Source organism: Panthera tigris, chromosome B3 (genome assembly GCF_018350195.1).
Source record: "Panthera tigris isolate Pti1 chromosome B3, P.tigris_Pti1_mat1.1, whole genome shotgun sequence".
Classification (NCBI taxonomy): domain Eukaryota; kingdom Metazoa; phylum Chordata; class Mammalia; order Carnivora; family Felidae; genus Panthera; species Panthera tigris.
In genome coordinates this window covers 59,404,252-59,431,766 of record NC_056665.1, presented here as the reverse complement: position 1 = coordinate 59,431,766, position 27,515 = coordinate 59,404,252, and the positions used below count along the sequence as shown (strand labels likewise).

Sequence of the window (27,515 nt, the reverse complement as noted above, 5' to 3'; positions counted from 1 at the left end):
GCTGGAAGGGGGTTTCTGAAACTTGTGTTTCTACCTGATTTTACCATATAGGTGAACAATTCATGTCTAAATACGTGGTTGGTGGGGATAAATCCTAACAGGGCGAAATTTAGTCCCAAAGTCCTGGTAATACAAAACAGACTAAACCATTTCGGCCCCCAAGAACACCCGGCCTCTGTCCCCTACCGTACCCTTCTGGCGAGTTTGCCGGCGTCCCAAACCGTTTCCGCATGAGGTCACTCTGCCAAGTCACGTGCTCGAGCCCGCGGGAACGCCACATCGCCAGCCGCACCCCTCCACCCCCATCCTGTCCACGTGACCCGGCCTACTTTCTCCCCGCCCGACCCAAGGCCTCGCTCAGGAAGCCCCGCCCCACGCAGCGCATTCGACCTGTGAACCCCCGCCCCACATCCGCCCGGGCCGGAGCGTGGCCCGCAACCCCACGTGTTTCTCCTTGCCCAATGGGAGGCCGAGCCCGGGCTCGAAGGGGCGGGGAGGAAAGGACGACTTCGTTACGCTTGGAGAAGGGGGCGGGGCCTGCAACGTCGGACAGAACGAGGGGACGCAACGGAGGCAGGCCGGAGCCGCTGCCGTCGCCATGACCCGTGAGCACCGAGGCCCTCTCTCTCTCTTGCCCCTTTCTCCCCGTCCACCCTAAACACTACTGCCGAATCTTGGCATTGACTTCCTCTTGGCTTCCCCAGCGAGGTCTTCTTCTGGCAGGGCTCTTTTGCGACCCTTACACGGAGCCCGGAAATCGGCCTTTTGCCCACCGCCACTTCTTGAGAACCCCCTCCCCCTCCTCTCGCCCCAGTCAAGCAGAGGCCTTCCGCGACCTCCCGTGGTGTGGGGAAAAGCCCTGCGCCCCTGTGATAGGCCCAGAGTCCCCCAGATTGCAGCCCATCCCCCACAGAGATCCAAATTGTCCACACACTAGCAGCCTGGACCTCGGTGCCGCCCGAAACTCGAAACACGCCTTGAGCGGACTCCTCGGAGCCGTCCTTCCCCCTCCCGATTTGACCTGCCCCGTGGCACCTTGCCACCAGCGTCCCCCCCCCCCCATTCCCCGCCCCACTTAGCAGCCTAGGCCCCGAAATGGGTCGGTGTCGGGGCTGGGGAATGAGCGTGGGACCCTGCTGGTGTCCTGGTGAGGGAAGAGGGTCGCCGGTGTGTGGCCATAAAGGCCCCTCGCGTCTCACCTTTTACCTTCTTTCTTTAGGCGGTAACCAGCGCGAGCTCGCCCGCCAGAAGAATATGAAAAAGCAGAGCGACTCGGTTAAGGGAAAGCGCCGAGATGACGGGCTTTCTGCTGCCGCCCGCAAGCAGAGGTAGCCCCAGGGAGGGGAGGGGAGGGAACGGGTGAGACCTGGGCTAGACCAAGGGTTGTACCAGGAAAGAGAGCTACCTCAGGGCTTGCATCTGAACTAGTGAGGGGCAGAGTGCATTGCTTCCTCTAGGGTTTTATTTCCTCCCCACCCTCCAAATTGTTAGCACAGCCTGACAGGAAGGGACTGGGGCGGGTGCCTGCCCTCGGTTGATGTCTGAGTGCCCCTGAGTCTGACCTTAAGGGCAAGGGCAGGGAGCTTCACATTTCAAATGCGGTAGTGGTTATGACAGCACGGTACTTATGGCCCTCTTTGGTGTTGAGTTTCTCCTCCCTTCTCCCAACCTTCTCACTGGTGTTGCTGGGTGTGGTACTCAGCAAAGAATAGCTTTGGGCCTGTGTGGCCAGACTTCTGACCCCTTAGGCAACAGCCAGATAGAGACTGATTGCCTTTTAAGCCTCAGCTCTCTTCCTCTTGTTCTCCTAGGGTGGGAATACAGCAGGCACACGCTGAATTTTGTCCCATCCACTTCCATCTTATCCTTTGTGCCCTTCATCCCCCTGCATCTTGTCCTTTTTGCCCTCTGGTACCTCCCAGTGCCCCATCATCTCTACCCCTAGGGACTCGGAGATCATGCAGCAGAAGCAGAAAAAGGCAAACGAGAAGAAGGAGGAACCCAAGTAGCTTTGTGGCTTCGTGTCCAACCCTCTTGCCCTTCGCCTGTGTGCCTGGAGCCAGTCCCACCACGCTCGCGTTTTCTCCTGTAGTGCTCACAGGTCCCAGCACCGATGGCATTCCCTTTGCCCTGAGTCTGCAGCGGGTCCCTTTTGTGCTTCCTTCCCCTCAGGTAGCCTCTCTCCCCCTGGGCCACTCCTGGGGGTGAGGGGGTTACCCCTTCCCAGTGTTTTTTATTCCTGTGGGGCTCACCCCAAAGTATTAAAAGTAGCTTTGTAATTTCTTGAGCGCCTGGTTTGACTGGGGATTTGGGGGGATGGGGATGGAGGAATGGCTGCCCTTTCCCACCAAAAGGGGAGAGAACTTTAGACTCTAAAAGGTTTTAGATATGTAGACTAAGTGAAATATCACAGAAAAATTCTTTATTATACTACAACAAACAGACAAGTACTCCAGGTATGTGGTAGAGGAATCCTCTAAGAACCGTAGGAACTTCTTTTCTGTGATTTTTGTTCCCACCCAGACCTTGAACACCATCCCAAGGATGGAGTTGAGGGTCTAAGAAGGAAGGCTTCAAGACCTAAGTTTATGCCCCTCTTTCTCATTCTTCCTCATTTTGTTCGCCTGCTTGATAGTTGGCTCCCAAATCCTGCTGCTCTCTAGTATTCACATTCTCTTCTGTTCTGTCATTCTTCAAGGATTGAGGGTGGTTTTTGTCTTCCTGCTTCCTTTGACCTCAAGATCAGGATTAAAACCTAGGGTGGTCTTTGTTCCTTTCTTTCTGTGTCCTGGTTTGTTCTGGGCTGCTTATCTCCCTGGGCCCAGGGCTTGCTTATTTTCCTTTTTATCTCCAAGGGCAGACCCAAGTAAGTCTTCAGTCCTTGGTCTTTCCCTGCCCCTATCTCCATGCTGAGAGCCAGGAAAGGGCTGGTGCCACACTGTCTGCTGGGATCAGCAGTGGTTCCTGAGCTGCTAACTTGGGAGTTAGGTTCTTGAGCTGGGGTAAAGATGTAACAGTAGCTCCAGTGAGTCATATACTCTGCCCATGGCATTTAGAGTATGTATGGCCACTTTCTCCTATTCAGACATAGTACTGACTTCAGTCTAAAGGGAGATAACTGCCCATTATGTCCTTGAGGTATCTGCTGCGCTGGACAGTTCCTCAGTCAAAACTAGGAGTACAACCTCAAGGGAACCCCCAGTTTGTTAACAGTACCTAGCTGAATATTTGTTATCTTGCAGTACTGATGCGATGGCATTGTCGCCTGAAAGTAGGTGACTGGAGGTCCTGGGTGGGGGACCAACAGAGTGGTGCCAGGAGCAGCCCAAGATAGAGGAGTACACAGGCCCAGCATGAGGCAACCTTGACCCAGAAGGTAGCCCAGCTACCCTTGGTGAAGGTCTTTTCCAGTTCTGCTCCCTCATAGCTGTGGAACCAAAGTCTCTGGTTAGAGAATATGTAGGACCTTAGCTTTTAGACCTGTCCTACCTCCCCACCAAAGATGATGGCAGACCCATGTTTGTCTCCAGAGAACCCTTAGGACTGGCCTTAAGTTGCTCTTCCTAAAATAGCTTTTCAGAAGTATAGCCCAGGCCCACTTCCATCCTACCTGAACCAGTTGGTAAGGGTAACCATGACATAGAGTGATGCAAGGAAGAAGACAAAATGGAAGGCAGAATAGCTGTAGGAGAAATGCTGGGCTTGCACTGGAGGAGCTGGAGAGGTCTCTTGGTCAGTTGGCCTGGTAGCCCCACCCCTCTGCCCTGGAGAGAGGGAAGGGCTGCTGGGAGCAGTGCCACTGAAACACTTCTTCCCTCCTCCCCCAGTTTCTTTTGTGAAGGCGCTCCAGGGCTCTTTGGCACTCTGCAGAAATCTACATGTTCTAATGGACATTCTTATGGACACTCACCTTCCTCTGGTTTCACTGTTTCAGGGCAGCAGAAACAGAGTGAGGGCTTCTGTAAAACAAAAGGCAACATGTTTTGGAATGACTTTTAAGAAAGAATGTGAGGGTATTAATATAGAAAACTCCCCCTTCTCTGAAAAGATAGGCTGGTATACAAAGTGGAGGCACATCTGGGTTCAAATTCTAGCTCCAGCATATAACTGGCTATGAAAACTTTGGTAAGATGTTTAACCTTTTGTGCCTCAATTTCTCCATTTGTAAAATGGAGCAAATACCTACCTCACAGGGTTGTTGTGAGGATTAAATTAAAAGAGATTATGAATGTAAAGTATCTAGCACAGTGCCTAGCACATTGTGGGTACTCAATAAAAGGTAATAGCAGCTAGAATCTGAGTATTCTGGGTAGAGGCTGGTAGGGTGTGTGTGTGTGTTTGTCTTTGTGTGTGAGGGGGGAAGGGCATTGGGGATATTGAGCTCTCCATCCTCACCTGGAACTCATAGCTGTAAACCTTGATGATCCACAAGGGCCCAAATACCTCAGCCAGGTAGGAAGCCTCATTGCTGAGAAAGAAGAGACAGTTCTCAAGCAGGTCCAGTCAAATAGCAAGAGTTGCCTGAGACTGTATTGCTAGCTGGTCCATGTTGGTAATTCTCAGGAGGGTATTGTATTCCCAGAGCCCGTTCACCATAAAGATTTATAAATCTCGTTATGTGAGGGCCCTAAAAATCTTTGTACATATTTTTAATTCTCAAGTCATTCTCCCTGCCCCCTTCATCTCATACAGATCATCTGACAAGTGCTATTCTTAGAAACTGTTTCTGTTTATGGGGAACTTTCCTCACTCTTGTCTTGCTTTCAAGTTCAAATAAACCATGATCCCAGACAGTCTCCTGACCATCCTTCTCTGTCCTGGATATCCTCCCTTCTCTCATACCTCTCCCCTTGATACTTTTACGCACCAAGCGAAAAGCACACAAGTATACATGATGCCAGCACTCAGCACTGCCAGCGATGTATATGGTGTTTGCGATTCCATTTTACTCAGGCCAGGCAGGCACAGAGTGTGGTTCTGTCCTTCAAAGATAACTGAGAAGGAGCAACAGAAGAAAGGTGGTAAGAACAAAGAACTAAGTATTTGGCAGGAACAAAAGGTTTTAGCATGGAGAGTCCAGGTCTGGTTCTTACCACTCTCTGGAGGACGGCTGGACAGTGCAGAGAAGGTAAGGTACATGATATAGCAGCTGATGATAGAGGCCTGTAGAAGGCCAGAACGGGGTTGCTCTGCGGAGAATGGAGATAATTGCTTTAGTTTACAGGGTAGTAATTTACACTCTGCCCCCATCTACACTATAGCCCACCCTTTGGAGGAAGTAGACAATTGACTAAGATTAGGGAGGCTAATATTTCTATGCTAAAGGTCTTCCAGATTTGTAATGTTGCAAGGCATGTACCCACTGAGGCGGATGCAGGGAGCGATGGAGAGAAAGGAGAGGAGGCCACAGAAACAAAGGTGTAGACTAAGCAGCATCTTGTTGAGCAGGCAGCCAGCTGGATGTGTGTAGTGGTGGAACAGGAGCACAGTTGCCACACCTGCCATGCTGTAGAATCCCAGGGTGGCCAGCAGTACAGCTAGGAACCAGCGGCAGTCTTGGGCTGCACCTGTCTGCCTAAGGGTAGGATGTGGGCAGTGGTTTGGGGCTCCACTTCTTTTTACCCATTACTATTCCTCCTCTCCTGGAACACTGGTGTGATTACTCATCCTACCTAACCCACAGAGTCATCACATTTCTGAGCTTTTTGGTAATGCTCAGTGGGAAGTTAATGGGACCATTGACCTGTCATGCCCTTTACCTAACCCACTGAGGCTAGTAATGTCAGACAACCTTCCCAAGAAGAACCTTTGGGGTTAGAGGTGCTCCTTACCAGTTTTTGTTCCAGGAATGGGCAAAGGCTGTGATAAGCACCAACTGCAGCAGGATGAATGTGAAGCCTCCACAGATGCCAATGTAATGCCAGGCTACAAGTGGGGCACCAGTGGGAAAATGTAGCTGTTCATATCATTACTTCTGGTTTTCTTCCTACCCTCTCTTTCTCTTAGAAAAACTATCAGGTTACTCCTGCTAATTAGGATATGAGATGGAAGGTACCTGGGAAGAGATGCTCCTCAGGGATGCAGAAGGCAATAGCACAGAGACCTAGCAGGAACAGCAGTTTGAGGAACCAGAAGCTGGTTAGGAGACAAAACAAGACTCAAGAAAAGGCAAAGGAGAGTGAACAGTGCCTATGGAGAAAGGCAAAGAAGAAACCAAAACTATAGGAAAGAGGAGAGAAGAGACAACTAAGTATAGGAAAGGAGGAAGCAGTCCCATGTGAGAGGGCCTAGAAACTGGTCCATCACAGCCTATTCCAAATTCTAACTCTTATACCTAAATAATGTCTGGACAATGTTGCAACAGTTGATAAAGGGTCTGCTTATAATAACCCCATTGTCATCTCCATTTTAGAAACTAGAAACTCAAGGAGGGAGGGTAAGTATGTGGCTCATGGTCACACAGTAAGTATGGCAGAAGTAGAGACTTAAATCTGTTTTTGGATTTTTCACACTGCTGTTACTTCATCTTGAAATTTCCTTTACTCAGCTTATGTCTACTTCCCTCCCCATCCTCACCCCACCCAAAGTGTATATACACAAACCTATTGTGTAGTTGTGCCCGCAGGCTGGTAGGGGAGTGGAGCTGGACTAGCAGCACAGCCTGCAGCAGGTGGAAGGTGGCAGTTCCCGCACATACTCGGTACACAGCCCCAGAACCACTGAGCACTGGGCAGTGAGAGTGGCCAAACAGATGGGCACACAACCCTGAGGGCATCTGGATCTGGAGGGAGAGTCCATGTGAGAAATGTCAGGGCCCGTCATCATACACAGAGAGGTACCTACTTCTCATGGATGTATCCATTCACTTGTCCCCTACCCCCAATCTGAATCTTTTGTCCATGGAGGGTTTCTCCCTTTTTCTCATGTTGCAAACTGATCCCTCCCACTTACCCCATGTGCCTTCCCCCAGACCCTTTCCACTACTGTCCTTGACAGCAGAAGGCAGCAGACTGCTGAGGCCCCCACATGAAGGAGGATGTAGATCAGGCGGCTCCAAGTAGACTCTGTGACAAGGGGCCATCTAGAATGGCAGCAGCAGGTACAGGGAGCAGGCCAACAGCAAGACACCTGAGGGGCAGAGCAGATGTAGGGCAGAAAGGTGGAGATTTGCTGAGGAAAGGCTTACATTAATGTATGCATTAGGTTAACCCAAGAGGCTGAATTCCAAAATTTCCCTTTCCCTTTTCTTCTCTCCTTTTACTCAGGAATTCTCAGAATCGTTTCAAGCTATTTAGGATTGCCTTCCACTGACATCAAGTAGAGCTTTCATCATAAGAGCTGATGCAGGCTTGAGCAGACCTTCCTAAAAGCCTAAGTCACACCTGGCCTCTCACCTTTCTGTAGACCTATAGATCTGGTACTGGGAAGTGGAAGGGATAGGTAGTAGTCTCTGGGCAAAGGGAAAGGCCTCAGAGGGTAAAGGAAGGCCTATCATCTTTATTGGCTCCTGTGGGTTTTCCTCCCCAGCTTCAGCCACTGTTCCCTTCCATTTTTTTCAGATAGTTCTTGCTCTAGGGACCTTCCGAACCTCTCTTCCAAGGTACGCTCTCACCTGATAGAAGGGAGGATTCACCATGACACTGCTGACTCCAGTGCGTTGTGTCCGGCGAAGGGAGGTGTTAGGGCCTGTGACCGCCTTTGCACCCACCATCGTGGTCCCAGGCATTAGACCCAGGTCCACCAGATGGAAGGTAGATGAGAAAGCAGTTTTGTCTTCATAGGGGTGGTCACCCAGTTTAAGGTAGAATGGGGAGGGACATCAGGAAAAGAACACCCACCTCCAGGATGTGGTAAATGCAAATGTCTCTCTCAAGCTACTTCTGTCCCTGGCCTTTGGCCACTCAGGCTGTTCTCCCCAGATTAGGGAGCAGTTTGCAAATCAGGCCTCTGGTGGATTAGCATTCTTAATTGGTTTAGGATTAGAGTGTATCCATCCTGGTTGGACAGAATTACTTGGGTGGGGCAGGGGGGCGGTGGTGTTGGTGAGGGGGGTAGAATCTAGGTGAAGAGAAGGATGTCTGTCGGTTGGGAAGTCCTGGAGTGGTGATGGGCTAGGTGTGGGAGAGGGCCTTGGAGGAAACAATACTAGAACACTGGAAGGAAGTCCGAGAGACGACCTGTTGTCCTGGCTGAAGCTTCTAGAATCCAAAACATTAATGAAGGTGTGGCCCGAAGCCAGCCCCGCCTCGTCCTCTCCGGGCGGAAGTTTCGGGGCAGTTACCGGAAGTCTTCGTGAGGTGGGGCGGGGCCTTTGCGGCAGCACGGTGGGATCAGTATGGCTACCGAGGGGGATGTGGAGCTGGAGTTGGAGACTGAAACCAGCGGCCCGGAGCGGCCTCCGGAGAAGCCACGGAAGCATGACAGCGGTGCGGCGGACTTGGAGCGAGTCACCGACTACGCGGAGGAGAAGGAGATCCAGAGTTCCAATCTGGAGACGGTGAGGTTGGCCGTGAGCGTGTTTGGGTGGGCAGAGAGCGGAGGGGCCTCTTAGGTTGTAACTGTGATCCTCGCTCCCAAGACGGGGACCCCATCTAGTTGGCGAGAGAAGGCAAAAGGGAAACCGTCATTAGAGCCCTCCGCTTGCAAAAGGAGCTTGACGAAGATTGGGTTTAAGGTGGACAGAATTGAATTAAACCTAGGCCTTGCTTCCTGATACACTCGTCATCGCGAATGGACCCCCTGACCCGCTTATTACTGGCTTTTTAGATTGTTAGCAATTGTGGGTAGCAGAGCAGTAACCAGATATTTTTCCCCCCATAGGCGATGTCCGTGATTGGAGACAGAAGATCCCGGGAGCAGAAAGCCAAACAGGAGCGGTAAGTTTACCTACGTGCAGCCAGCCCTACCAGTTCATCTCTTTCCCCCATACAAAAATAAAGGCATCGTTAAGCCTTTATACCTTGTACTGTTCTTCAACTCTGTCACCAGTTCCTGCATATATAAGGTTTCAGCCTTACTCTCGTGTCGGTTGGAAGGAAAGGCCTCCTGACAGTCCCTGCTGCCTCTCCTAGATTCCAGACAGGAGGGGAAGGGGGTGTTAGGTGAGGGAGTGGAAGTCATTTTGTGTTTTCACTCAACAGTGTTTGTCAGAAGTCATTTATTTGGAAGGCACAGCTGGGAATGATCCTTCCTGGGATGGTGAAGACTGGTGAGTTTAGAGAAGGAGGATTAATGTACATGAATATTTGCAGGGAGAAGGAACTGGCCAAAGTCACCATTAAGAAGGAAGATCTGGAGCTGATAGTGAGTAGTAATGCTTAACTAGTGTATGGGCAGAGGAGTTTACATTGCTGAATTGGGGTTGTTTACTGAAACAAGTAGAGTCAGCAAGTCTTGGTGGCATTTTAATACTCCAGAAGAGGCTTGGGTAACATCATTGATCCTTTTCCTGCAGATGACAGAGATGGAGATCTCACGAGCAGCAGCAGAACGGAGCTTGAGGGAACACATGGGCAATGTGGTAGAGGCTCTTATTGCCTTAACCAACTGATCTTTGCTTTCTCAGACCCACTCACTGGATTATTTTATTTCAATAAAGACTTATTCTTATTTTGCAATTATCTTGGATCAAGTGCTATATGTATCATACTGTAATTTATTGTAGCAAATTTACATGTTGGAATATAACTGAATTTAAGCAACTCCCCTCATCCCCCCAGGATTTCATGAAATTACATGAAGGATCAGTATAGAAAAATACCTCATGACCTCATGTTCACATGCAGAATCTAGGTGGCAGGCCAAACTCAACTCATCTAACTAGCTAAATAGTATTCAAGGTATATTTGGAGTCTCAGCAAAATTGCTGAAGCCCATGGCATGGTCTCTACAGTGGTTTACGAATAACTCAAAGAGCAGTACTTGCTAAGGAGCCACTGTATATATAGATGTAAGCCACTAGTCTTGTTCATAAGCCACTGAATTAATTTAAATACTGAGGTAGAAACATGGTAAGTGCAATAGAAGATATCAAAGCTTAGATCTTATACAGAATTAATCTATGAAAGACTTTATGAAGTTGATTTAGTATTTGAATTCTGAGCCACTGTTAACACTACCTTACATTCCATTTTCTATCCTGGAGCGAAGACCATTTCACTTGCTGAGCTGCTTCAACTGTAAAATGATACATACCTGATAGAGTTTAAAAATTTTTTTAAACGTTTATTCATTTTTGAAAACATGAGCTGGGGAGAGGCAGATAGAAAGGAGAATACAGATTCCAAAGCAGGCTCCAGGCTTGAGCTGTGAACAGAGCCTGACGCAGGGCTCAAACTCACAAACTGTGAGATCATGACCTGAGCCGAAGTCAGCCACTTCACCGACTGAGCCACCCAGGCGCCCCTGAATAGATTTAGAACCTATGAGTTGGTGAATGTAAAAAGCTTAGTGTCTGCCTCAGAGTAGACACTCAAATAGCTATAAACATGTTCTTAAAAGAATGTAAATGTCTTGGGGTGCCTTGGGGTGCCTGGTTGCTGATTCTTGATTTTGCTTCAGGTCATGATCTCATGGTTTGTGAGATTGAGCCCCATCGGCTTCACGCACACAGCAAAGAGCCTGCTTGGGATTCTTTCTCTCCTTCTCTTCTCCCTCTCCTCTGCTCATGTGTGTGCATGGGGACGCATTCTCTCAAAATAAACTTTCAATGGCTAGTCTCATTTTGGGTCTAGGGGAACTCTTAGGTTGTATCCCTCTCTGGCACCCACACAAGTGACCTATACTCATCTTTATGGGTTTATTACCTCATAGTAATTTATACTCTTATTTTTATTTTAGGACATTTAGAAATTTGAGTGTTTCTCCCAGTGGGGCATTTTAAAAGATTGTAAAAAGACGTTGGCCTTCTCATTTTTTTATGTAATTGAGAAATAGCCTTCCCACTGATTAAATGTCATTCCTTACAACTCCTGACTCCTAGTGCTCTGCCATGTGCAGGGTGGTTATGTAGTAAATATTAAGTGGAAAATCACTGAAATTAAGTGTAGCATGATGTCATTACATTGCAACTGGGAGAGCACTGTGCGTGCCATCCTTGATACAGAAGCTGGGCATGGAGAAGATACTGGTAAGTACTTCACTTCCTCATTTCATGCGTCAACTTTTGTTCTAAATACAGCTGTAGTTTAGAGCAAGGAGAACCATACATATTTCTGCTCATGGAGTAAATCTGGGTGCCACTTAGAATATAGCCTATCTAGCATCTGAGTTTGTTTCTGAGAGCAAAGGTGATGATCAAAATGTAAAACACTCAGCCCAACAATTCTCTGCTTTTATTTTACTTAATAGGTAGATTCTTGTTAGCCTGCACATTTCCAGTATCATAAAAAACCTTCGTGTATGATTCTTTTATTTCTTGACACACACACACATAAATGGATCAAAAAATATGTTCACTTAGAAAAACTGACTCCAACCAAAAACTCAAAACAGCTATCTGTGAGATTAGATTTCCTATAAGGTAGCATTGTCCACTTACATGCCCATGTTTCTAACCCAAGCTAAGAGGCTGGAAAAAGAAACCTGGAATAGTCCCAAGTGAATTTGGGAAGGAAGGCAGAGATGTGATGAAACCTAAGATTTCTCAGAAATGGTTTTAAGTGGGGAGCCTCTAATCCTACCTGGATAGTGCTTTTCTGTGGGTTTCTCAGCATGAGTCCAAACCTCACAAAGCACCTTCAAAGACTGGGTTACCTAGTGTCACAAGTATGGCAGTAGGTCCAATAGGCTGGATATAGGGGCCATGTAAATAACAGTAACATCAAATCAAGGACCAGATGCTAAGATGTCCCCTTGTGTTCCACAGCCAGAAGAATAAATAGTTGAACTCTAAGTAGTTTTCCGCTTCTTGGCAGATGGCCGTTCAAATACATCTCGTACCCCAGCTGCCTTTTGTTTAAAGAACTTTGTGTTCTGGGCACTCTCTTGGCCCCATGCTGAGTCAAAAGAGGTGGTGTCCTGATCCACAAGGTGGGTGTATTTGGTGCGACCAGAGCGCCCGAAGTTCTTGACCTGAAAGAAAGATAGATGATGACTTATACCACCAAATATCATGTCCCAGCCCTCAATACATTACTTCTCTCTTGCTTGTTCTTAAGGTACCCCATTACCTGCATGACTTTGGGAAGAATGGTTTTGTTGAAATGATCCTCCAGAGTAGGTGCACTGAAATCTCTCTTGTATACTTCTTCATCCTCATCCTGTAGAAAAGAATCTTATTAATCTTGTGGTCATTTCCCATATATTCAAATCACAAATTTATTAAGCCACAAGGGATACAAAGAAGGTACAGAACCTATTCTTCAAGAGCTTACATCTAGTTGAGGAGATGATACTTCTTTTTCCCTTTGTGTTGTCTTTTTCTTTCCTAAATGTAAACATTTCCTGAAGGTTGGCTATATTCTCTGAACTCAGTATGTTCATTCAGTCATAACTCCGACTCTGTAGAAGCCTCTACAGGCTCCTAATGTCTGCTCCTGAATTTTCTGCTGCCCATTATATATCTTACCTTGGATATTCGGATGGGACTTCAGACTCACATCTAAAGCGAAAATCATTTCCCTAACCTTTCCAAACCAATCTCTTTCTAGCTTCTTCCATTAGTAGGAACATTTTCTTAATTACCCAAATTAAAAATTTGAGTAATCTTTGTGCACAATGAGTTGCCAATTTTTTTTTTTTAATTTGAATCCAAGTTAGTTAACATATGATGTAATAATGATTTCAGGAGTAGATTTCAGTGATTCATCACTTACATGTAACATCTAGCACTCATCCCAGCAAATGCCCTCCTTAATGTCCATCACCCATTTTTTAGAGAGAGAGCAAGAGAGTGGGGGGAGACAGGGACAGAGAGAGGGAGAGAGAATCTCAAGTGGGCTCCATGCTCAGCACGGAACCCAATGTGGGACTCCCATCTCATGACCCTGAAATCAGTCACTCACCGGACTGAGCCACCCAGGTGCCCCACCACTTCCTATAAAGTTCCCATTATCTGGGGTATAGTGTTTTCTTGGAATCAATCTTACACACTGCGACTAGATTTTTTTCCTAAAACACTCTTATACATTTGCCACAGTCACAAACTTTCAGTGGTTCTCTGTTTTGTTAAATATGCACAACTCTGTAATAGTCAAGGCCAAATACTATATAGCTTTAATCTACCTCTCCTTGCAACTTCCCTTTATAGATGATACTTTTTGCCTCCCCTCCTAGTCCATTCACCTGGAATGTCTTCCTACTATACAAGTCAGAAAGTTTACACATCTTAAATGTCACCTCCTTTACTCTTTTCCATCTACAAAATAAAACCTCTCCCTCTTCAGAAGTCCCACAGTACTTTCGCTTGTCCTTTTGTTATAGTACAGTATATATTTGCCTTAGCCCCATTTTTAGGTTGTAAGCCATCTGAGGGGCACGAATTACATATCCTCTAGCAGTGTTAAACAGTAGTGCTCTTAAGGTGCCTGGCTGGCTCAGTTCTTATCTCAGGGTCGTGAGTTCAAGCCCTATGTTGGGCATGGAGTCTACCTCAAAACAAAACAAAAAAAACCAGCAGTGCCATTTACATAGTAAATGCTCAAAAGGTTATTTAATTAACTATAAAATAACTATAGAGAATAGTTTCACATCAACCTGTTAGTTAAAACCATAATGTTATGATACAAATTACAAACGTGCTGAAGGAATTAAAACAGCACCATCTTGGTTAAGGACAACTTTGTGTAAGAGTGGAGTTCTTTAACCATACACACTTTTGGAGTATTCTTTTCTCTTCAGCTATAGAAAGGCTTTAAAGATAAGACAGACAGTTTTTGTGAGATCTACTTTTCTCCTTGTTAGGGTGGAGAGTCTCTCAATCTCAGAAGATATTTTAACTTCACTCTCCTCACTCTCCTTATCCAGATAAGAAGAGTTTATTGAATATGTGAACCAAAAGACTTTCATGTAACCCTTTCCTTATGTATCTTAGTCAGCAATGCTTCATAATTTTGTTTAGCAAGTATTATATATTATATGAATAGCATCATCGTAAAAATGGTTAGCATTCATACTATGTAAAATTCTGCATATTAAGAGCTCCACAGTAGTGTCCTACATACAATATATTGTAATGGCTCCAAATTATATTGTGTCAGCCAGAGCACTCTGTTCCTGGGGCCTGCCCTGGGGCCCCCACTCCCGTGCCAGAGCTGAGATGAGGCTCCACTTCACACCAAGTACCAGGAGAACAGGCTCTTCCAAAACAGCCTTAGAGAAATTCATAATTTCCATAGACTCCAATCTAGAAATTTACATGGGCGGGGCACCCTGGAAGGCTCAGTTGGCTAAGTGTCTGACTCTTGATTTCAGCTCAGGTCATGATTTCACGGTCATGAGTTCAGGCCCTGTATTGGGCTCTGCACTGACTGTGGAGCCTGCGTGGGATTCTCTCTGCCCCTCCCATGCTTGCTTGTCCTCTCTCTCCCAAAAAATAAATAAAAAAAAAAAAACTTAAAAAAAAAAAAAAAACAACTACATGGGCTGGAAAACTATACAATAAGCAAACATTTCCTGCTGAATAGACTGAAACTGATTTTGGAGGGGAATAAGGAACCCTCCACTGAAGTTTGAAAATTTTACTGGTTGTCTACAGTGAAAGGCAGGGATTTAGCTATAATGGAGGATATTTAGGGTTTGATATACAGCATTTGAAAAAAATACTTTAAAAAAAATTTTTTTTTAATGTTTATTTTTGAGAGAGAGAGAGAGAGAGAGAGAGAGAGAGAGAGAGAGGCAGGCAGGGGGGAGGAGCAGAGAGAGAGAGAAAGGCAGATACAGAATTCGAAGTAGGCTCCAGGCTGTGAGCTGTCAGCACAGAGTCTGATGCAGGGCTCGAACGCATGAACTGTGAGATCATGACCTGAGCCTAAGTTAGATGCTTAACCAACTGAACCACCCAGGCACCCCTGAAAAAGCTTTTTGATACAAACTCCTTTAGCGTCAGGAAATAATTTAACAAACCACATGGTATTATGTTAATAAATGCAATCAGTTCTCCCATTCTCTTTTTCTGACATGTCTCCATTAAGGAATTATCACTGGTATAATATAAATAATTTGGAAGAAGTCTTCATCACTTTAGGATTAAGAGACTCTATTACTGGCCTTAGTCTTTATATGAAGAACAAAATCTTGTTGATATTATACATAATGGTTGGTTAACCATTTTTTGGTTAGTTAGGTTTAAGTCATTTCCTGTCAGCTCAGAATGAAGTGAATTAAATTTTTGCATCCAAATATGAGTTAATGTAAAGCTATTTGCAGGGCATGATTTTTGCATAAGCAAAATTTCTCACTTGGCTATGAACAGTGATATCTAATTGGTTGTGGGAATCTAAACAGTCTAGGATGTATCTATTTAGATCACTATCTCGGTATTTCAGTTCCTCAATTCTTCTATTACATCATTTCCTCCTGAGAGTGGGAGCCAAAAGAGAATAGTTGCTGCTACTTCTAAAATCCTGCTGCCAAATCGTTTTTCCTATTGGGTTTATATTCTTCAGACGCAAAAAGTAACTGAGAAAATTGACCATTGGCAAGTGAAAGTAACATCCCAAGACAGTTTATTCTTGGAGGGGAAAAAAGAACTCACAGGTTTGGAGTTATTTCTACAGACCAACCTTCCCATTCCCTTTTCATTTCTTACCATGAAGAAGGCACCCCGGTGATAATACTTCTGTAAGAACTTATATTTGCCCTTCACAGCTTTGTTGGTAATGACTTTGCCATTTGCCCGAAGCTCAGCTCGCCTCTCTTCCTCAGTCAGGTTTCGCATTCGTTCAATTTCTGCTTTCTCCTTCTCAAGACTGTGAAGAAAACAAAACTGTCAGTACCATTCCAGTTTCAGAAAGACTCAATTATCTGAACATAACGCAGTCTCATCTCCTTTCAAGCACTATTTACTTTCTTCAATTCTAGTCATTGCCTGTTAGGAATTCAGATCAGGAGACCAAGATATAAAAAGTTGATGTAGTCTTCATTATTGTAAACTTCCAAACGTTGATTCTAACCTTTAAAGGTTCAGGCATACTATTACTGCTTGATTTTGCAAAGTTATTAATTTCCCCTCCCTAAAAAGCCTACTTGGCTTAAAAAAAATCCAAATTTAACTTGTATTAAGATTTTACTGGTATTTCTTTAGTAGTCCTATATATACTTACATGTCACAAACCAAGGGTTAACCATCATTAAGTAGATTGCTATGAAATAAACCTTTTTGGGAGAAGGGGTCAAAGATCCCCTCCCTCCAGAAAAATACAAATGTACACATAATGTTGTATACAGTTTTAAAGGGTACATGGATCCCTTGAAATCCAGGATAAAAATCTTAGGAACTGCAGGCTGAGGACAGAGTTTTCTAGTGATGGTTTCCCTTTGCAATCTGGGATTACTCTCATTCCTAGTAATGTTTAAGAATGGGTGATGCAGCTCAGAAATTATTCTACTCTAACAACAGGGAATGTGGTAGATTACTTAAATGCCACAAATTCTTCCCTTCACCGTTATGCATGCCCCTTTGCAGAAATGACATGCGTGCCTCAAAGAGGTCAGTTTCCCCCTTTACCCTCTTGGAATACTGCCATGAGACTGTTACATAAGGAAGCCAATCTAGCCCACTGAAGAAGTGAGGCATTCTAGCTGGTAGTCAGGATTAACTAATGGACATGTGCATGAAGCCATTTTGGACTTTCTAGCCCAGTAAGTCCTCTAGCTGGATACAACTGTGTAAGAGAGACCAGGTGAAACCAGCAGAGGAACTCTTTAGCCAACCTCCAAAACTGTGAGGAATAATCAATTGTTTCAAGTCACCAAATTTTGGGTTGGGTTTTTGTAACTGATAATAGTAACTTGTGTGTGTCTACTATGAAACTACAGGGAGTATTGGCTGGCACTCTATCATAGAGAAACACCAAGAAAAGTGTTTCTTTTCCCTGATTTTATTGTAATAAGCCACTTTCTAATTATGGGAAACTCACCCAGTTGCAGGAACCCTAAAGTGAGAATGGAACTCACAGTAGGTGTTGAGTCTTACAGCTACCCTACTAGGAATCTGTCCCATTAGCGGTATCAAACTCTATGCCCATCTTATTACTCACGCTTCTCGATCTTCTCTGTCCCTCTTGATTCTCTTTAGCTCCCGAACTTTCCATGCCTCATATTCTTCCTCATCATTTTCATCATCAGTATTGAGAGCATCTAGGGCAGCCAGGGACCGCTTGTTCTCCTCCAGTTCTTTCTTGGTCTCCTCTTCTACAATCTGGGTAAGGAGAACGATTTAACTGCTGGACTTCCTTGTTTTCCTCAGACAAACCTAAGCATACTCCTCCTTGTGTGCAATCCTCACAGCCACTCCCAGTACCTTGAGTGTGTACTTGCGCCTCTCCTCAGCCATGCGTTTTGCTTCCTGCTCCAGCTCCTTTTGTTTCAATGCTTCAGCCTCACGTTCTTGAACTGTTACTCTGTCCTTCCTGCAGCACAGAGGTCCTGTTAATTGCCCAAAGCCCTTAGCGTGGAGCTCTTTGTCCTCAAACTCAAGTCCCATCCAAATCAGAAAAAGCCCAACAATCACTGGCTCTATTATTTGCAACGAGCCAAAACTGGTAGTCTCCTCAGGTATTTACAGCATCACAATTCCATTCATTTTTGAGAACTGCCTGAATAGTAAGGAACCTGCCAGACTGTAAGTAGTAGGATTTCTCGACATTAGGAAAGGAACAGGAATTTACTCTTCAAGTTTAATTTTGTGCTCTTTAACTGGAAAGGGAGATGTGAAAATCAACTCGGGCTCTCTGCTACCTCCAAGATATTCCTCAGCAAATATTCTGCACAGGTAGGGAATTCGGTAGAACACTTTCGCTTGGTGCTTACATTTCAGAAAAGCATGAGGTAGAAAAGAGGCTTCTATCCTTAGACCTGGAAAGTAGTAGCTCAGGCCTGGTTTGTGAGATACTTACTTTCGAATGAAGACAGGCTTAAGGCGAGGCTCCATCTCATCTTCACTGTCGGTGTACTCTTCATACTCAGATTCTGATTCTGACTCCTCCCCAGAACGTCCCTCATCTTCCACCTCCATGACTTCCATCTCTTCATTTTTTCTCTCCTGTGCTCGCTGACGCATCATGCCACGGCGCCGCTCTATTTCCTATCAAGTTATATGTCCAAGTCAGTCAGCCCAATGACCTGTGCTCTAAGGCAGCTTTTAATTTTTCCCTCATCAACCTTAACAAATTCTGATACTAGTAAATACAACATAGCACCATTTTCTTTGTGTGTATGTGTGTGTGAGAGAGAGGGTACAAGTGAGTGAGGGGCAGAGAGAGAAAGAGAGGGAAAGAGAGAGAATCCCGCGAGAAGCAGAGAGAGAGAGAGAGAGAGAGAGAGAAAGAGAGAGAGAGAAAGAGAGAGAGAGAAGCAAGGTTCACCCAAAGCAGGACTTGAGCTCACCCGATGTGGGACTTCACAAGCTGTGAGATCATGACCAGAGCCGAAGTCAGATGCTTAAAAGAATGAGCCACCCAGGCACCCAGGACTATTTTATTTTCAACTCTATTTCCAACCAATAGGGAACACTGGATCAGAATCCTGCCAAAAGCAGTAAGCTTGTGCCTTTGGGACCTCAAAAAGAATAGGCCCCAACTTTTTCTTGGAACTAGAAAGAATTTTCCATTTTCCTTTTTTATACCTCATCATCAATTTCTTCCTCTTCTTCTTCACTGCTATCTTCTCGTTCCATGCGCCACGCATCTCCTTCTACTTCTGAGTCACTTTCTCCTACCACTTCAGGTTCCACTATTTTCCGATGGCGAGCCAATCTGAAAAACAGCATCTTCAGGTGTAACACCAATATCACAAAAACGAAAGAGCACCAACCACATTCCTTACTCGTAGAGCACCTGGATATGATGTTTGCTTTTATTGGTACTGAAGTCTTAAATATCATATGGTTTCACTCATGCGGAATTTAAGAAACAACACAAATAAGCAAAGGGAAAAAATAATATACAAAGCAAGAAACAGACTCTTAATTATAGAGAACAATCTGATGGTTACCAAAGGGGAGGAGTTTGGAGGTATGGGGTTAAATAGGTGATGGGGATTAAGGAGTGCACTTGTCATGATGAACACGGAGTGATGTATGGAAGTGTTGAATCACTATATTGTATACCTGAAACTAATGTAACACTGTATGTTAACTAACTGGAATTAAAATAAGAATTAAAAAAAACAAACAAAAAACAACTTAAGTCTTGAGAGGGGGAAACTGAGGTACAAATAAAAGAAACTAATTTTAAGTGTCAGGAACTAGAGTATACTATGTCAAGCAAAATAAGTCAGAGAAAGACAAATATCGTATGATTTCATTCATATGTGTAATTTAACTTAAGAAATACAACAGATGAACATAATGGAAGAGAAGGAAAAATAAGAGAGGGAGGCAAACCATAAGAGACTTTTAAATACAGAGAACAAACTGAGGGTTGCTGGAGGGGTGTTGGGCTAAATGGGTGATGAGCATTAAGGAGGGCACTTGTTGGGATGAGCACTGAGTGTGGTATGTAAGTGATAAATCAGTGAATTCTACTCCTGAAACCAATACTACACTATATGTTAACTAACTTGAATTTAAATAAAAACCAACCAACCAACCATAATTAAACCAATACAGATATAGCATTTGCAATTCAAAGTGCTCAAAAAACCCCCCACAAAAAACCAAAACAAAACAACAAAGTGTCAGAGTAAATAGTCAAGTTGGATTAAAACATTAAATGTAAGCTGAGGCATCATGAGGCACTGTAACAAACATATGGATGTGCTGGGATTGATTTATAGCTCCAGGTGGTTCGGTTTCAACATTAGATCACACTAGGTTTCTTTTCAGTGACACTGCATCTTTGTGAAACTGGATTTTTGGGGACTCCTGTATTAAAAAGCAAGTACTCCAAGAAGATCAATATGGTACAGGATATGAGAGTGACATTGCCATTCTGATTCCAAAGTTGGAGAAGTTGTCAGTGTCCAAAAGGCACACAAACCCCACTAATAAGTGATTATGGTTATGTAAGAATGAAATAAAAACTTGGGGCATGTGCGTGGCTCAGTTAAGCATCCGATTTCAGCTCATGTCATGATCTCACGGTTTGTGAGTTTGAGCCCCACATCGGGCTCTGTGCTGACAGCTTGGAGCCTGGAGCCTGCTTTGGATTCTCTGTCTCCCACTCTGCCCCTCTCCCGCTCATGCTCTATCTCTCTCAACAATAAAAAAATAAAGAAAATTGAAACAGTAAAAAAAAAAAAAAAAAAAAAGAATGAAATAAAAATGTTCCTTCTTTTGTGTGTATTGTATTTTGCAAATGGCTTTAAATGTTAAAATGTGAATTTTTAGAAATTATTTGGATCTAACTACTTAATAAACAAAACTGTTTAGGCCTGGGGGCTCTCTGAGAAAATTCCTAAGACAATATGAACTATGAAAGTTTGAGACGTCTGGTTTACTTTATAAGGTAATGTCTCAATTAACTCACAACATACAAAATCCTTCAATGGGAGGCTCCCTTTCCTATATGAGACCATTTATTCATCTGGCCTTTTTTCCTACTTCATCAGTGTCATTTCCCCTCATTAGCCTTTAAAACAAGTGAGTGGATTAATTCAATTTCTCAAATTTTAAGACTCCTCTTAACAAACCAACCAGTGGTTTGTGCTTTCTATTTCCTTAGTGAGTTAATTTGGGCCTCTGGACCAGAGGTAACCTCGTGTTTACTGGTTGCCACTTGCTGGTTATATACCTTTGGTCATGTTATTTTCCTAACCCCTTTGTGCCTCAGTTTCCTCATTTGTAAACTAGGATAATAGTACATACCTTACAAGGTTATTGGGAAGATTACATTAGGAAATTTACTTGAACAGTGTCTGGCACATAGTAAGTACTGTTCAAGTACTAGCTCTTATTGTTGTTGTTCTTGTTAAGTAACCTGTAGGGGTTTAGGTCCAGGGAAACATAACCCTAGTCATTACCTCTCTTCCACATCTTCACTAATACGGTTCTGCAAACGCCGCAGTCGAGGGTCGCTGGATGAATCCTCCTCCTGTTCCTCAGGCTCTGCTTCTTGTTCTTTGGCTTTCTTGATGAACTGAAATTCTTCATCCTCCTCATCTGAGGACTCCATAGGGGCATAGTCTGGCCTCTTTCCCGACACATAACGTTTTACCTTCACTTTCTCCATCGAAATCTCACCTGGGTGATAAAGATAATGTATTATGTTTCAGCAGCCTCTTTCCCAATGTCCTTGAACCTCTGCCTTTGCAGGTAGAGCCCTGTATTCCTGGTAAACAAGAGTTGAAGCAGGAGAAGAGAGCCATTATCCAACCATCTATTCATCTAATGGTGTTTTCTTCTTTTTTATTTTTTGTAATATTTGTTTTATTTTTCAGAGAGGGACAGAGCATGAGTGGAGGAGGGGGCAGAGAGAGAGGAAGACCCAGAATCCGAAGCAGACTCCAGGCTCCGAGCTGTCAGCCCAGAGCCTGAGGCTTGAACTCATGAGCTGTGAGATCATGACCTGAGCTGAAGTCGGACGCTTAACCGACTGAGCCACCCAGGTGCCCCATTCTTTTTTTTTTTTTTTTTTTTTTTTTAATATTTTCTATTTATTTTTGAGAGGGAGAGAGACTATGTGCAAGTGGGGGAGGGGCAGAATGAGAGGGGGACAGAGGATTCAAAGTGGGCTCTGTGCTGATATCAGAGAGCCTGATGTGGGGCTCAGACTCAGGAAATGTGAGATCATGACCTGAGCCAAAATCAGACTGAGCCACCCAGGTGCCCTGTAACATATTATTTAAAGTTTATGTATTTTAAGTTACATAATCTTAACAACAGATATTATGCTTAATGATAAATTAGAAGCATTCCTTTAAAAAACAGTGGGCATCCTTACATTGTCCCTATCACACCTTCTAGTCAACATTTTATTATGGTTCTAATTAGGGCAATAAGAAAAAGAGACAAAAGGTAAGGATTGAAAAGGAAAAAAAACTCACAATTTGCAGACTATAATAATCTATGTAGAAAATAAAAGATTAACAAACAGGCAAGCTAAAAATGAATTCAGGGAGAATGCTTAATAAATGTTGGATAAAAATAAGGGTACCTGTACATTAGCTACATAAATTAGAAAATAAAGTTTAAACATATTATTTACAGGGGCGCCTGTGTGGCTTAGTCATTTAAGCGTCTGACTCTTAATTTTGGCTCAGGTCATATCTCAGTTTGTGAAATTGAGCCTTAAGTCAGGCTCTGTGTTGACAGCATGGAGTCTGCTTGGGATTCTCTCTCTCCTTCTGCCTCTCTCCCACTTGTGTGCACACTCACGTGCTCGCTCTCTCTCAAAGTAAATAAATAAACTTAAAATAAATACTATTTACAATAGTAACTAATCAATAAGATACCAAGGAATAGATTCAACAAATGATCTACAAAGTTTTTTAGAGGAAATATATATCATTACATTGGAAGATCCAAAAGATCTAAATAAGTGAGAAATATATCCTATTCAAGGAAGAGAGAAGATGACAACTGTGCCCAAGTCAATCAATAAATGCATGACCTGTAATTTTAATTTTTTTTTATCTTTATTTTTGAGAGAGAGAGAGAGAGAGAGACAGAGTGTGAGCAGGGGAGGAGCAGAGAGAGAGAGGGAGACACAGAATCCGAATCAGGCTCCAGGCCCTGAGCTGTCAGCACAGAGCCCGACATGGGGCTCGAACTCACGAACCATGAGATCATGACCTGAGCCCAAGTCAGACGCTCAACTGACTGAGCCACCCAGGCGCCCCTGCATGACCTGTAATTTTTTTTTTTTCTACGTTTTTAATTTATTTTTGGGACAGAGAGAGACAGAGCATGAACGGGGGAGGGGCAGAGAGAGAGGGAGACACAGAATCGGAAACAGGCTCCAGGCTCTGAGCCATCAGCCCAGAGCCTGACGCGGGGCTCGAACTCATGGACCGCGAGATCGTGACCTGGCTGAAGTCGGACGCTTAACCGACTGCGCCACCCAGGCGCCCCTGCATGACCTGTAATTTTAAGGCAATTCCATTCACAGTTGTCCTCAGGTTGATTCTAAAATTGCATGGAAAAATAGGAGGTCAAAAAGAACCAAGGGAATCCTGAAGAACAAGGTGAGGCCAAACACCTTAACATACCTCACCAAAGAAGATACACAGATGGCAAATAAGCATATTTGCTTCAAATCATATGTCATCAGGGGAATGCAAAATAAAACAATGAGATACCACTGCACATGTATTAGAATAACCAAACTACAGAGCTCTGATAGCACCAAAGGCTGGTGAGGATGTAGAACAAGAATGCTCATTCATTCTTGGTGGGAATGCAAAATGGCACAGCCACTTCGGTGGTTTCTTATAAAACTAAGCATACTCTTACCATATGCTGCAGCAATTGCACTCCTTGGTATTTACCTAAAGGTGTTGAAAACTAATGTTCACACAAAAACTTGCACACTGATATTTATTTAAGCTTTTTCATAACTGTCAAAACTTGGAAGGAACCAAGATGTCCCTCTCTAGGTGAATGAATAAACTATGGTATGTCTACACAATGGAATATTATTCAGTGCTAAAAGGAAATGAGCTATCAAGCCATAAGACATGGGAAAACTTACACACATATTACTATATGAAAGAAGCCCATCTGAAAAAGCTACATACTCTATGATTCCAAATACATGACATTCTGGAAAAGGCAAAAGTATGGAGACAGTAAAAAGATCAGTGGTTGCCAAGGGTTGGGCTGGGGGAGGGATGAATAGGCAGGGCACAGAGAATGCTTAGGGCAGTGAAAATACTGTGTACAATACCATAATAATGGATGTAGGTCACTAAATGTTTGTCTAAACCCATAGAAGATACAATGCCAAGAGTAAACCTTAATGTAAACTATGGGCTTTGGTGATTATGCTGTGTCAATGTAGATTCAGCAATTGCAAAAATATATCACTTTGGTAGGGGATGTTGATAATGGAGAAGGCTGTGCCTGTGTGGGGGCAGAGGGTATATAGGAAACGTGAACCTAAAACTGATCTAAAAAATAAAGTTTTAATGAAAAGGTGAAGTGGGGGAGGGTTTTTGTATCAGATTGCAAGGCTTATTTAAACTTACAGTAATTAAAAAAAAACAACTTACAGTAATTAAAACAATAGGTCATTGACTCAGAGGATACATAGAGACCAATGGAGCAGATTAGAAAGCAGACAAACCTACATACAAGAGCTTGGTATATTACAGAAGCGACATTAAAATGCAGTGGAGAATGGATGGGCTAGTCAAACAATGGAGCAGTAGGGACAACTGGTTAACCATAAGGTAAACAGTAAAATTAGATCTCTGACACCACACACACAAAATTCCAGATGGATTAAGACCCAAGTGTGAAAAACCTATCTTAAACACTTACATCTCTATTGAATAATAAGCTCTTTAAATTACAGTCTGTCTTGCACAATTGTGTATTCAATCCTATTTAGTATATACAAACACTTAGATGATAGAAAATATTTTTAGGGGCTTCTGGGTGTCTGACTTTTGATTTCAGCTCAGGCCATGATCTCATGTTCGGTTTGTGGGATCAAGCCCCATGTCAGGCTCTGCAGTGACATCACGGGATTCTCTCTCTCCCCCTCCTCTGCTTGCACTGTCTCTCAAAATAAATAATAAAAACATTAAAATATATATATATATATATATATAATTTGAATATCTATAATCTCAGTACAGGGAAGGATTTTTTTTTTTTAATTTTTTTTTTAACGTTTTTATTTTTGAGACAGAGAGAGACAAAGCATGAACGGGGGAGGGTCAGAGAGAGGGAGACACAGAATCCGAAACAGGCTCCAGGCTCTGAGCTGTCAGCACAGAGCCCAACGCGGGGCTTGAACTCACGGAGCGCAAGATCATGACCTGAGCCGAAGACGGCCGCTTAACCGACTGAGCCACCCAGGCGCCCCCAGGGAAGGATTTCTTACACAATATACAAACATCACAAGCTATAAAAGATAAAGTTGGTAAATATGATAACACTAAAATTAAAAATGCCTATGAAACAGAAAAGTCCAAAATTAAAGTGAAAAGACAAGCCAAAAAACCAAAACAAAATGGGAAACAGATATGACAGACTTGGGATATAGAAAAACAAACCAAGTAGAAAATACGTAAATGACAGAAACAAGTAATTCAGAGAAGAGAAAACCTAGAGAACTGATAAATATATGAAGATGCCTTGCCTTGCGAGTAATTAGGGAAATGCAAATTAAAATAATGAGATATCATTTCATACCCATTAGAATGGGCAAAATTTAAAAAAACCTGATACAATCAAGTGTATTGATGAATATATGGGGAAATACAAACTCTTAATGCTCTTACAACCCACGTGGAGAGCAACTGGAAATGGCCAGTTATGGGGCACCTGGGTGGCTCAGTTGGTTGTGTCCAACTCTTGACGTCGACTCACGTCGTGATCTCACAGTTTCTGAGTTCGAGCCCCACGTTTCGCTCTGCACGGACAGTGCGGAGCCTGTTTGAGATTTTCTTTCTCCCCATCTCTTTGCCCTTCCCCCTCTCTCAAAATAAATTAATCAACTTAGAAAGAAAATAGCTAGTTATACTGATGATGAACTTCTAGGAGTCTACCCTAGAGAAATTCTTACACAGTGCACTAAAGAGACACATTTAAGAATGACAACTACAGGGGGTGCCTAGCTGGCTCAGTCAGTGGAGCATGAGACTTCATCTTGGAGTCGTGAGTTTGAGGGCAACGTTGGGTGAGAGATTATTTAAAAAATTAAAATTAAAAAAAAAAAGAATGACAACTACAGCGCTGTTTGTAACAGGAGAAAAAACAACTAACTGCCCCTCAGTAGGGAATAAACTGGCCTAATTACACAATGGAATTCTTAAGTAGTTAAAATGAATTAGATCTCTATTATCAAAGCATACTTGTCAAAAGCCACGTTGAATTAAAAAATAAAGACAAGCTGCACAAGGGTAGGTACAGTTTATTTAAAATACAAAAAAGAGGGGTGCCTGGATGGCTCAGTCACTTGAGCTCCTGACTTCGGCTCAGGTCATGATCTCACGGTCCGTGGGTTAAGGCCACGTCGGACTCTGTACTGACAGCTCAGAGCCTGGAGCCTGCTCCTGATTCTGTGTCTCCCACTCTCTGCTCCTCCCCTCTTTGCACTATGTCTCTCTCTCTCTCAAAAAAATAAACATTAAAAAAAATTAAAAAAAAAAAAAAAGAAAGAGCTGATACTATTTTCCAAAATCCTCCTTGAAAAAATACTCTTTAGTTTAGCTCCCCAAACAGATATAGTGTTCCTTCTTCTATCTGCCCTGGAATCCTATTCGTCCTTTAAGGATCAACTTATATGCTACCTTCTTCAAGAAGCTTTCCTTGATTACACCAATTTGAAGAGATTATTCCTTCTCTGCCCTTCCACATCGTTTGGTTTATATCACCTATGTGACAGGAATCACAGTTGTGAAAAACTGCACACTGCTTAGAATGTGCCTCTTTTTACATGTCTCGCATCTACAATATGAATTTCTTAATACTGCCTTACACAAGTTTGTATTCAATTTAATACAGTCACTGCGTAGGTTGAAAGGAATAAAAAGTGTAATAAGACCTGGTTCCTGTCTCAAGGACGTTATGAGCTTGTGATGCAGTAGAGGGAGACAGACACGTAAAATAATGTTAATTATAAAAGCAGCATAAACAGACGGCTATATTTAACAAAAAAGGGGCTGTATCCCGCACAACGCTCTGCAAAAGCAGGTATTCACTATGTATATTAGTATAATTTATACGTGGAGTCCAAGGAAAGAGGGGAGGGATGCTTGCTGTGAGGACAGAAGACAAGCAATAGGAACAAGATGAGATGAAAGTAGGTTTTTTTTTTCCTTTAAGCAAAGCGATTAGGGGCGAGTTTGATGAGACAAGTCGAAGAAACACGGGGCAGGGTAATATTAAGGGTTGGTGGGGTTGGGTGGTCTGTATAGGTAGGTTTTAAGTATGCTGAGGAAAGAGATAAGATCCGACTGGAAAACGGCTCAGCACAGTACCTTTCTCATTGCGAACTGGGACGGCCCCAGCCGTAGACTGAATGGGCGGTTGTTTCATGAGGGCGCTTGGGACCGACATGTTGATGGCAGCGGCGGTGACTCCCGAGACTTCAGTGATTCCAAACAGTGAACGGCGACAACGTCAACGAACAGAAAAGCCCACTTCTCCTGGAAGCGCTGGACACGGCTGTGCGACAGATAAAAACGCAACTTACGGCGGAGTTAGAAAAACCGGAAATACGCGACTAGAGGATTGTGGGATTGTG

At 43.7% G+C, this 27,515-nt stretch overlaps 4 protein-coding genes across 5 annotated transcripts; 2 read left to right on the top strand and 2 right to left on the bottom strand.

Moving 5' to 3' along the window:
* The first annotated feature begins 498 nt into the window (after positions 1-498).
* SERF2 (small EDRK-rich factor 2) lies at positions 499-2,283 on the top strand. Of its 2 annotated transcripts, none has more exons than XM_015537397.1 (3): positions 499-605; positions 1,220-1,328; positions 1,923-2,283. In XM_015537397.1, the coding sequence occupies exons 1-3, from the start codon at positions 599-601 to the stop codon at positions 2,206-2,208; spliced, it is 402 nt and encodes a 133-aa protein (XP_015392883.1). In that variant the 5' UTR covers positions 499-598; the 3' UTR covers positions 2,209-2,283. The 2 variants fall into 2 exon arrangements, with proteins under 2 accessions (XP_015392883.1, XP_007081812.1); XM_007081750.3 differs by having other exon boundaries at positions 1,946-2,104.
* A 124-nt stretch (positions 2,284-2,407) lies between these two features.
* On the bottom strand, positions 2,408-8,114 carry SERINC4 (serine incorporator 4). The gene is made up of 12 exons (XM_042988998.1): positions 7,613-8,114; positions 6,952-7,128; positions 6,603-6,781; positions 6,056-6,135; positions 5,832-5,925; positions 5,364-5,575; positions 5,094-5,189; positions 4,868-4,994; positions 4,396-4,468; positions 3,911-3,959; positions 3,611-3,764; positions 2,408-3,427 (listed from the first exon to the last, which is right to left on the bottom strand). Exons 1-12 carry the CDS (start codon positions 7,724-7,726, stop codon positions 3,232-3,234), a joined length of 1,551 nt encoding a protein of 516 aa, XP_042844932.1. The 5' UTR covers positions 7,727-8,114; the 3' UTR covers positions 2,408-3,231.
* Positions 8,115-8,162: 48 nt separating this feature from the next.
* Positions 8,163-9,620, top strand: HYPK (huntingtin interacting protein K). The gene is made up of 4 exons (XM_007081748.3): positions 8,163-8,497; positions 8,821-8,876; positions 9,252-9,303; positions 9,455-9,620. Exons 1-4 carry the CDS (start codon positions 8,336-8,338, stop codon positions 9,548-9,550), a joined length of 366 nt encoding a protein of 121 aa, XP_007081810.1. The 5' UTR covers positions 8,163-8,335; the 3' UTR covers positions 9,551-9,620.
* A 1,698-nt stretch (positions 9,621-11,318) lies between these two features.
* Positions 11,319-27,497, bottom strand: MFAP1 (microfibril associated protein 1). The gene is made up of 9 exons (XM_007081746.3): positions 27,250-27,497; positions 21,121-21,340; positions 18,785-18,914; positions 18,057-18,244; positions 17,462-17,570; positions 17,199-17,359; positions 15,749-15,908; positions 12,171-12,260; positions 11,319-12,072 (listed from the first exon to the last, which is right to left on the bottom strand). Exons 1-9 carry the CDS (start codon positions 27,326-27,328, stop codon positions 11,890-11,892), a joined length of 1,320 nt encoding a protein of 439 aa, XP_007081808.1. The 5' UTR covers positions 27,329-27,497; the 3' UTR covers positions 11,319-11,889.
* Between the last annotated feature and the right edge of the window lie 18 nt (positions 27,498-27,515).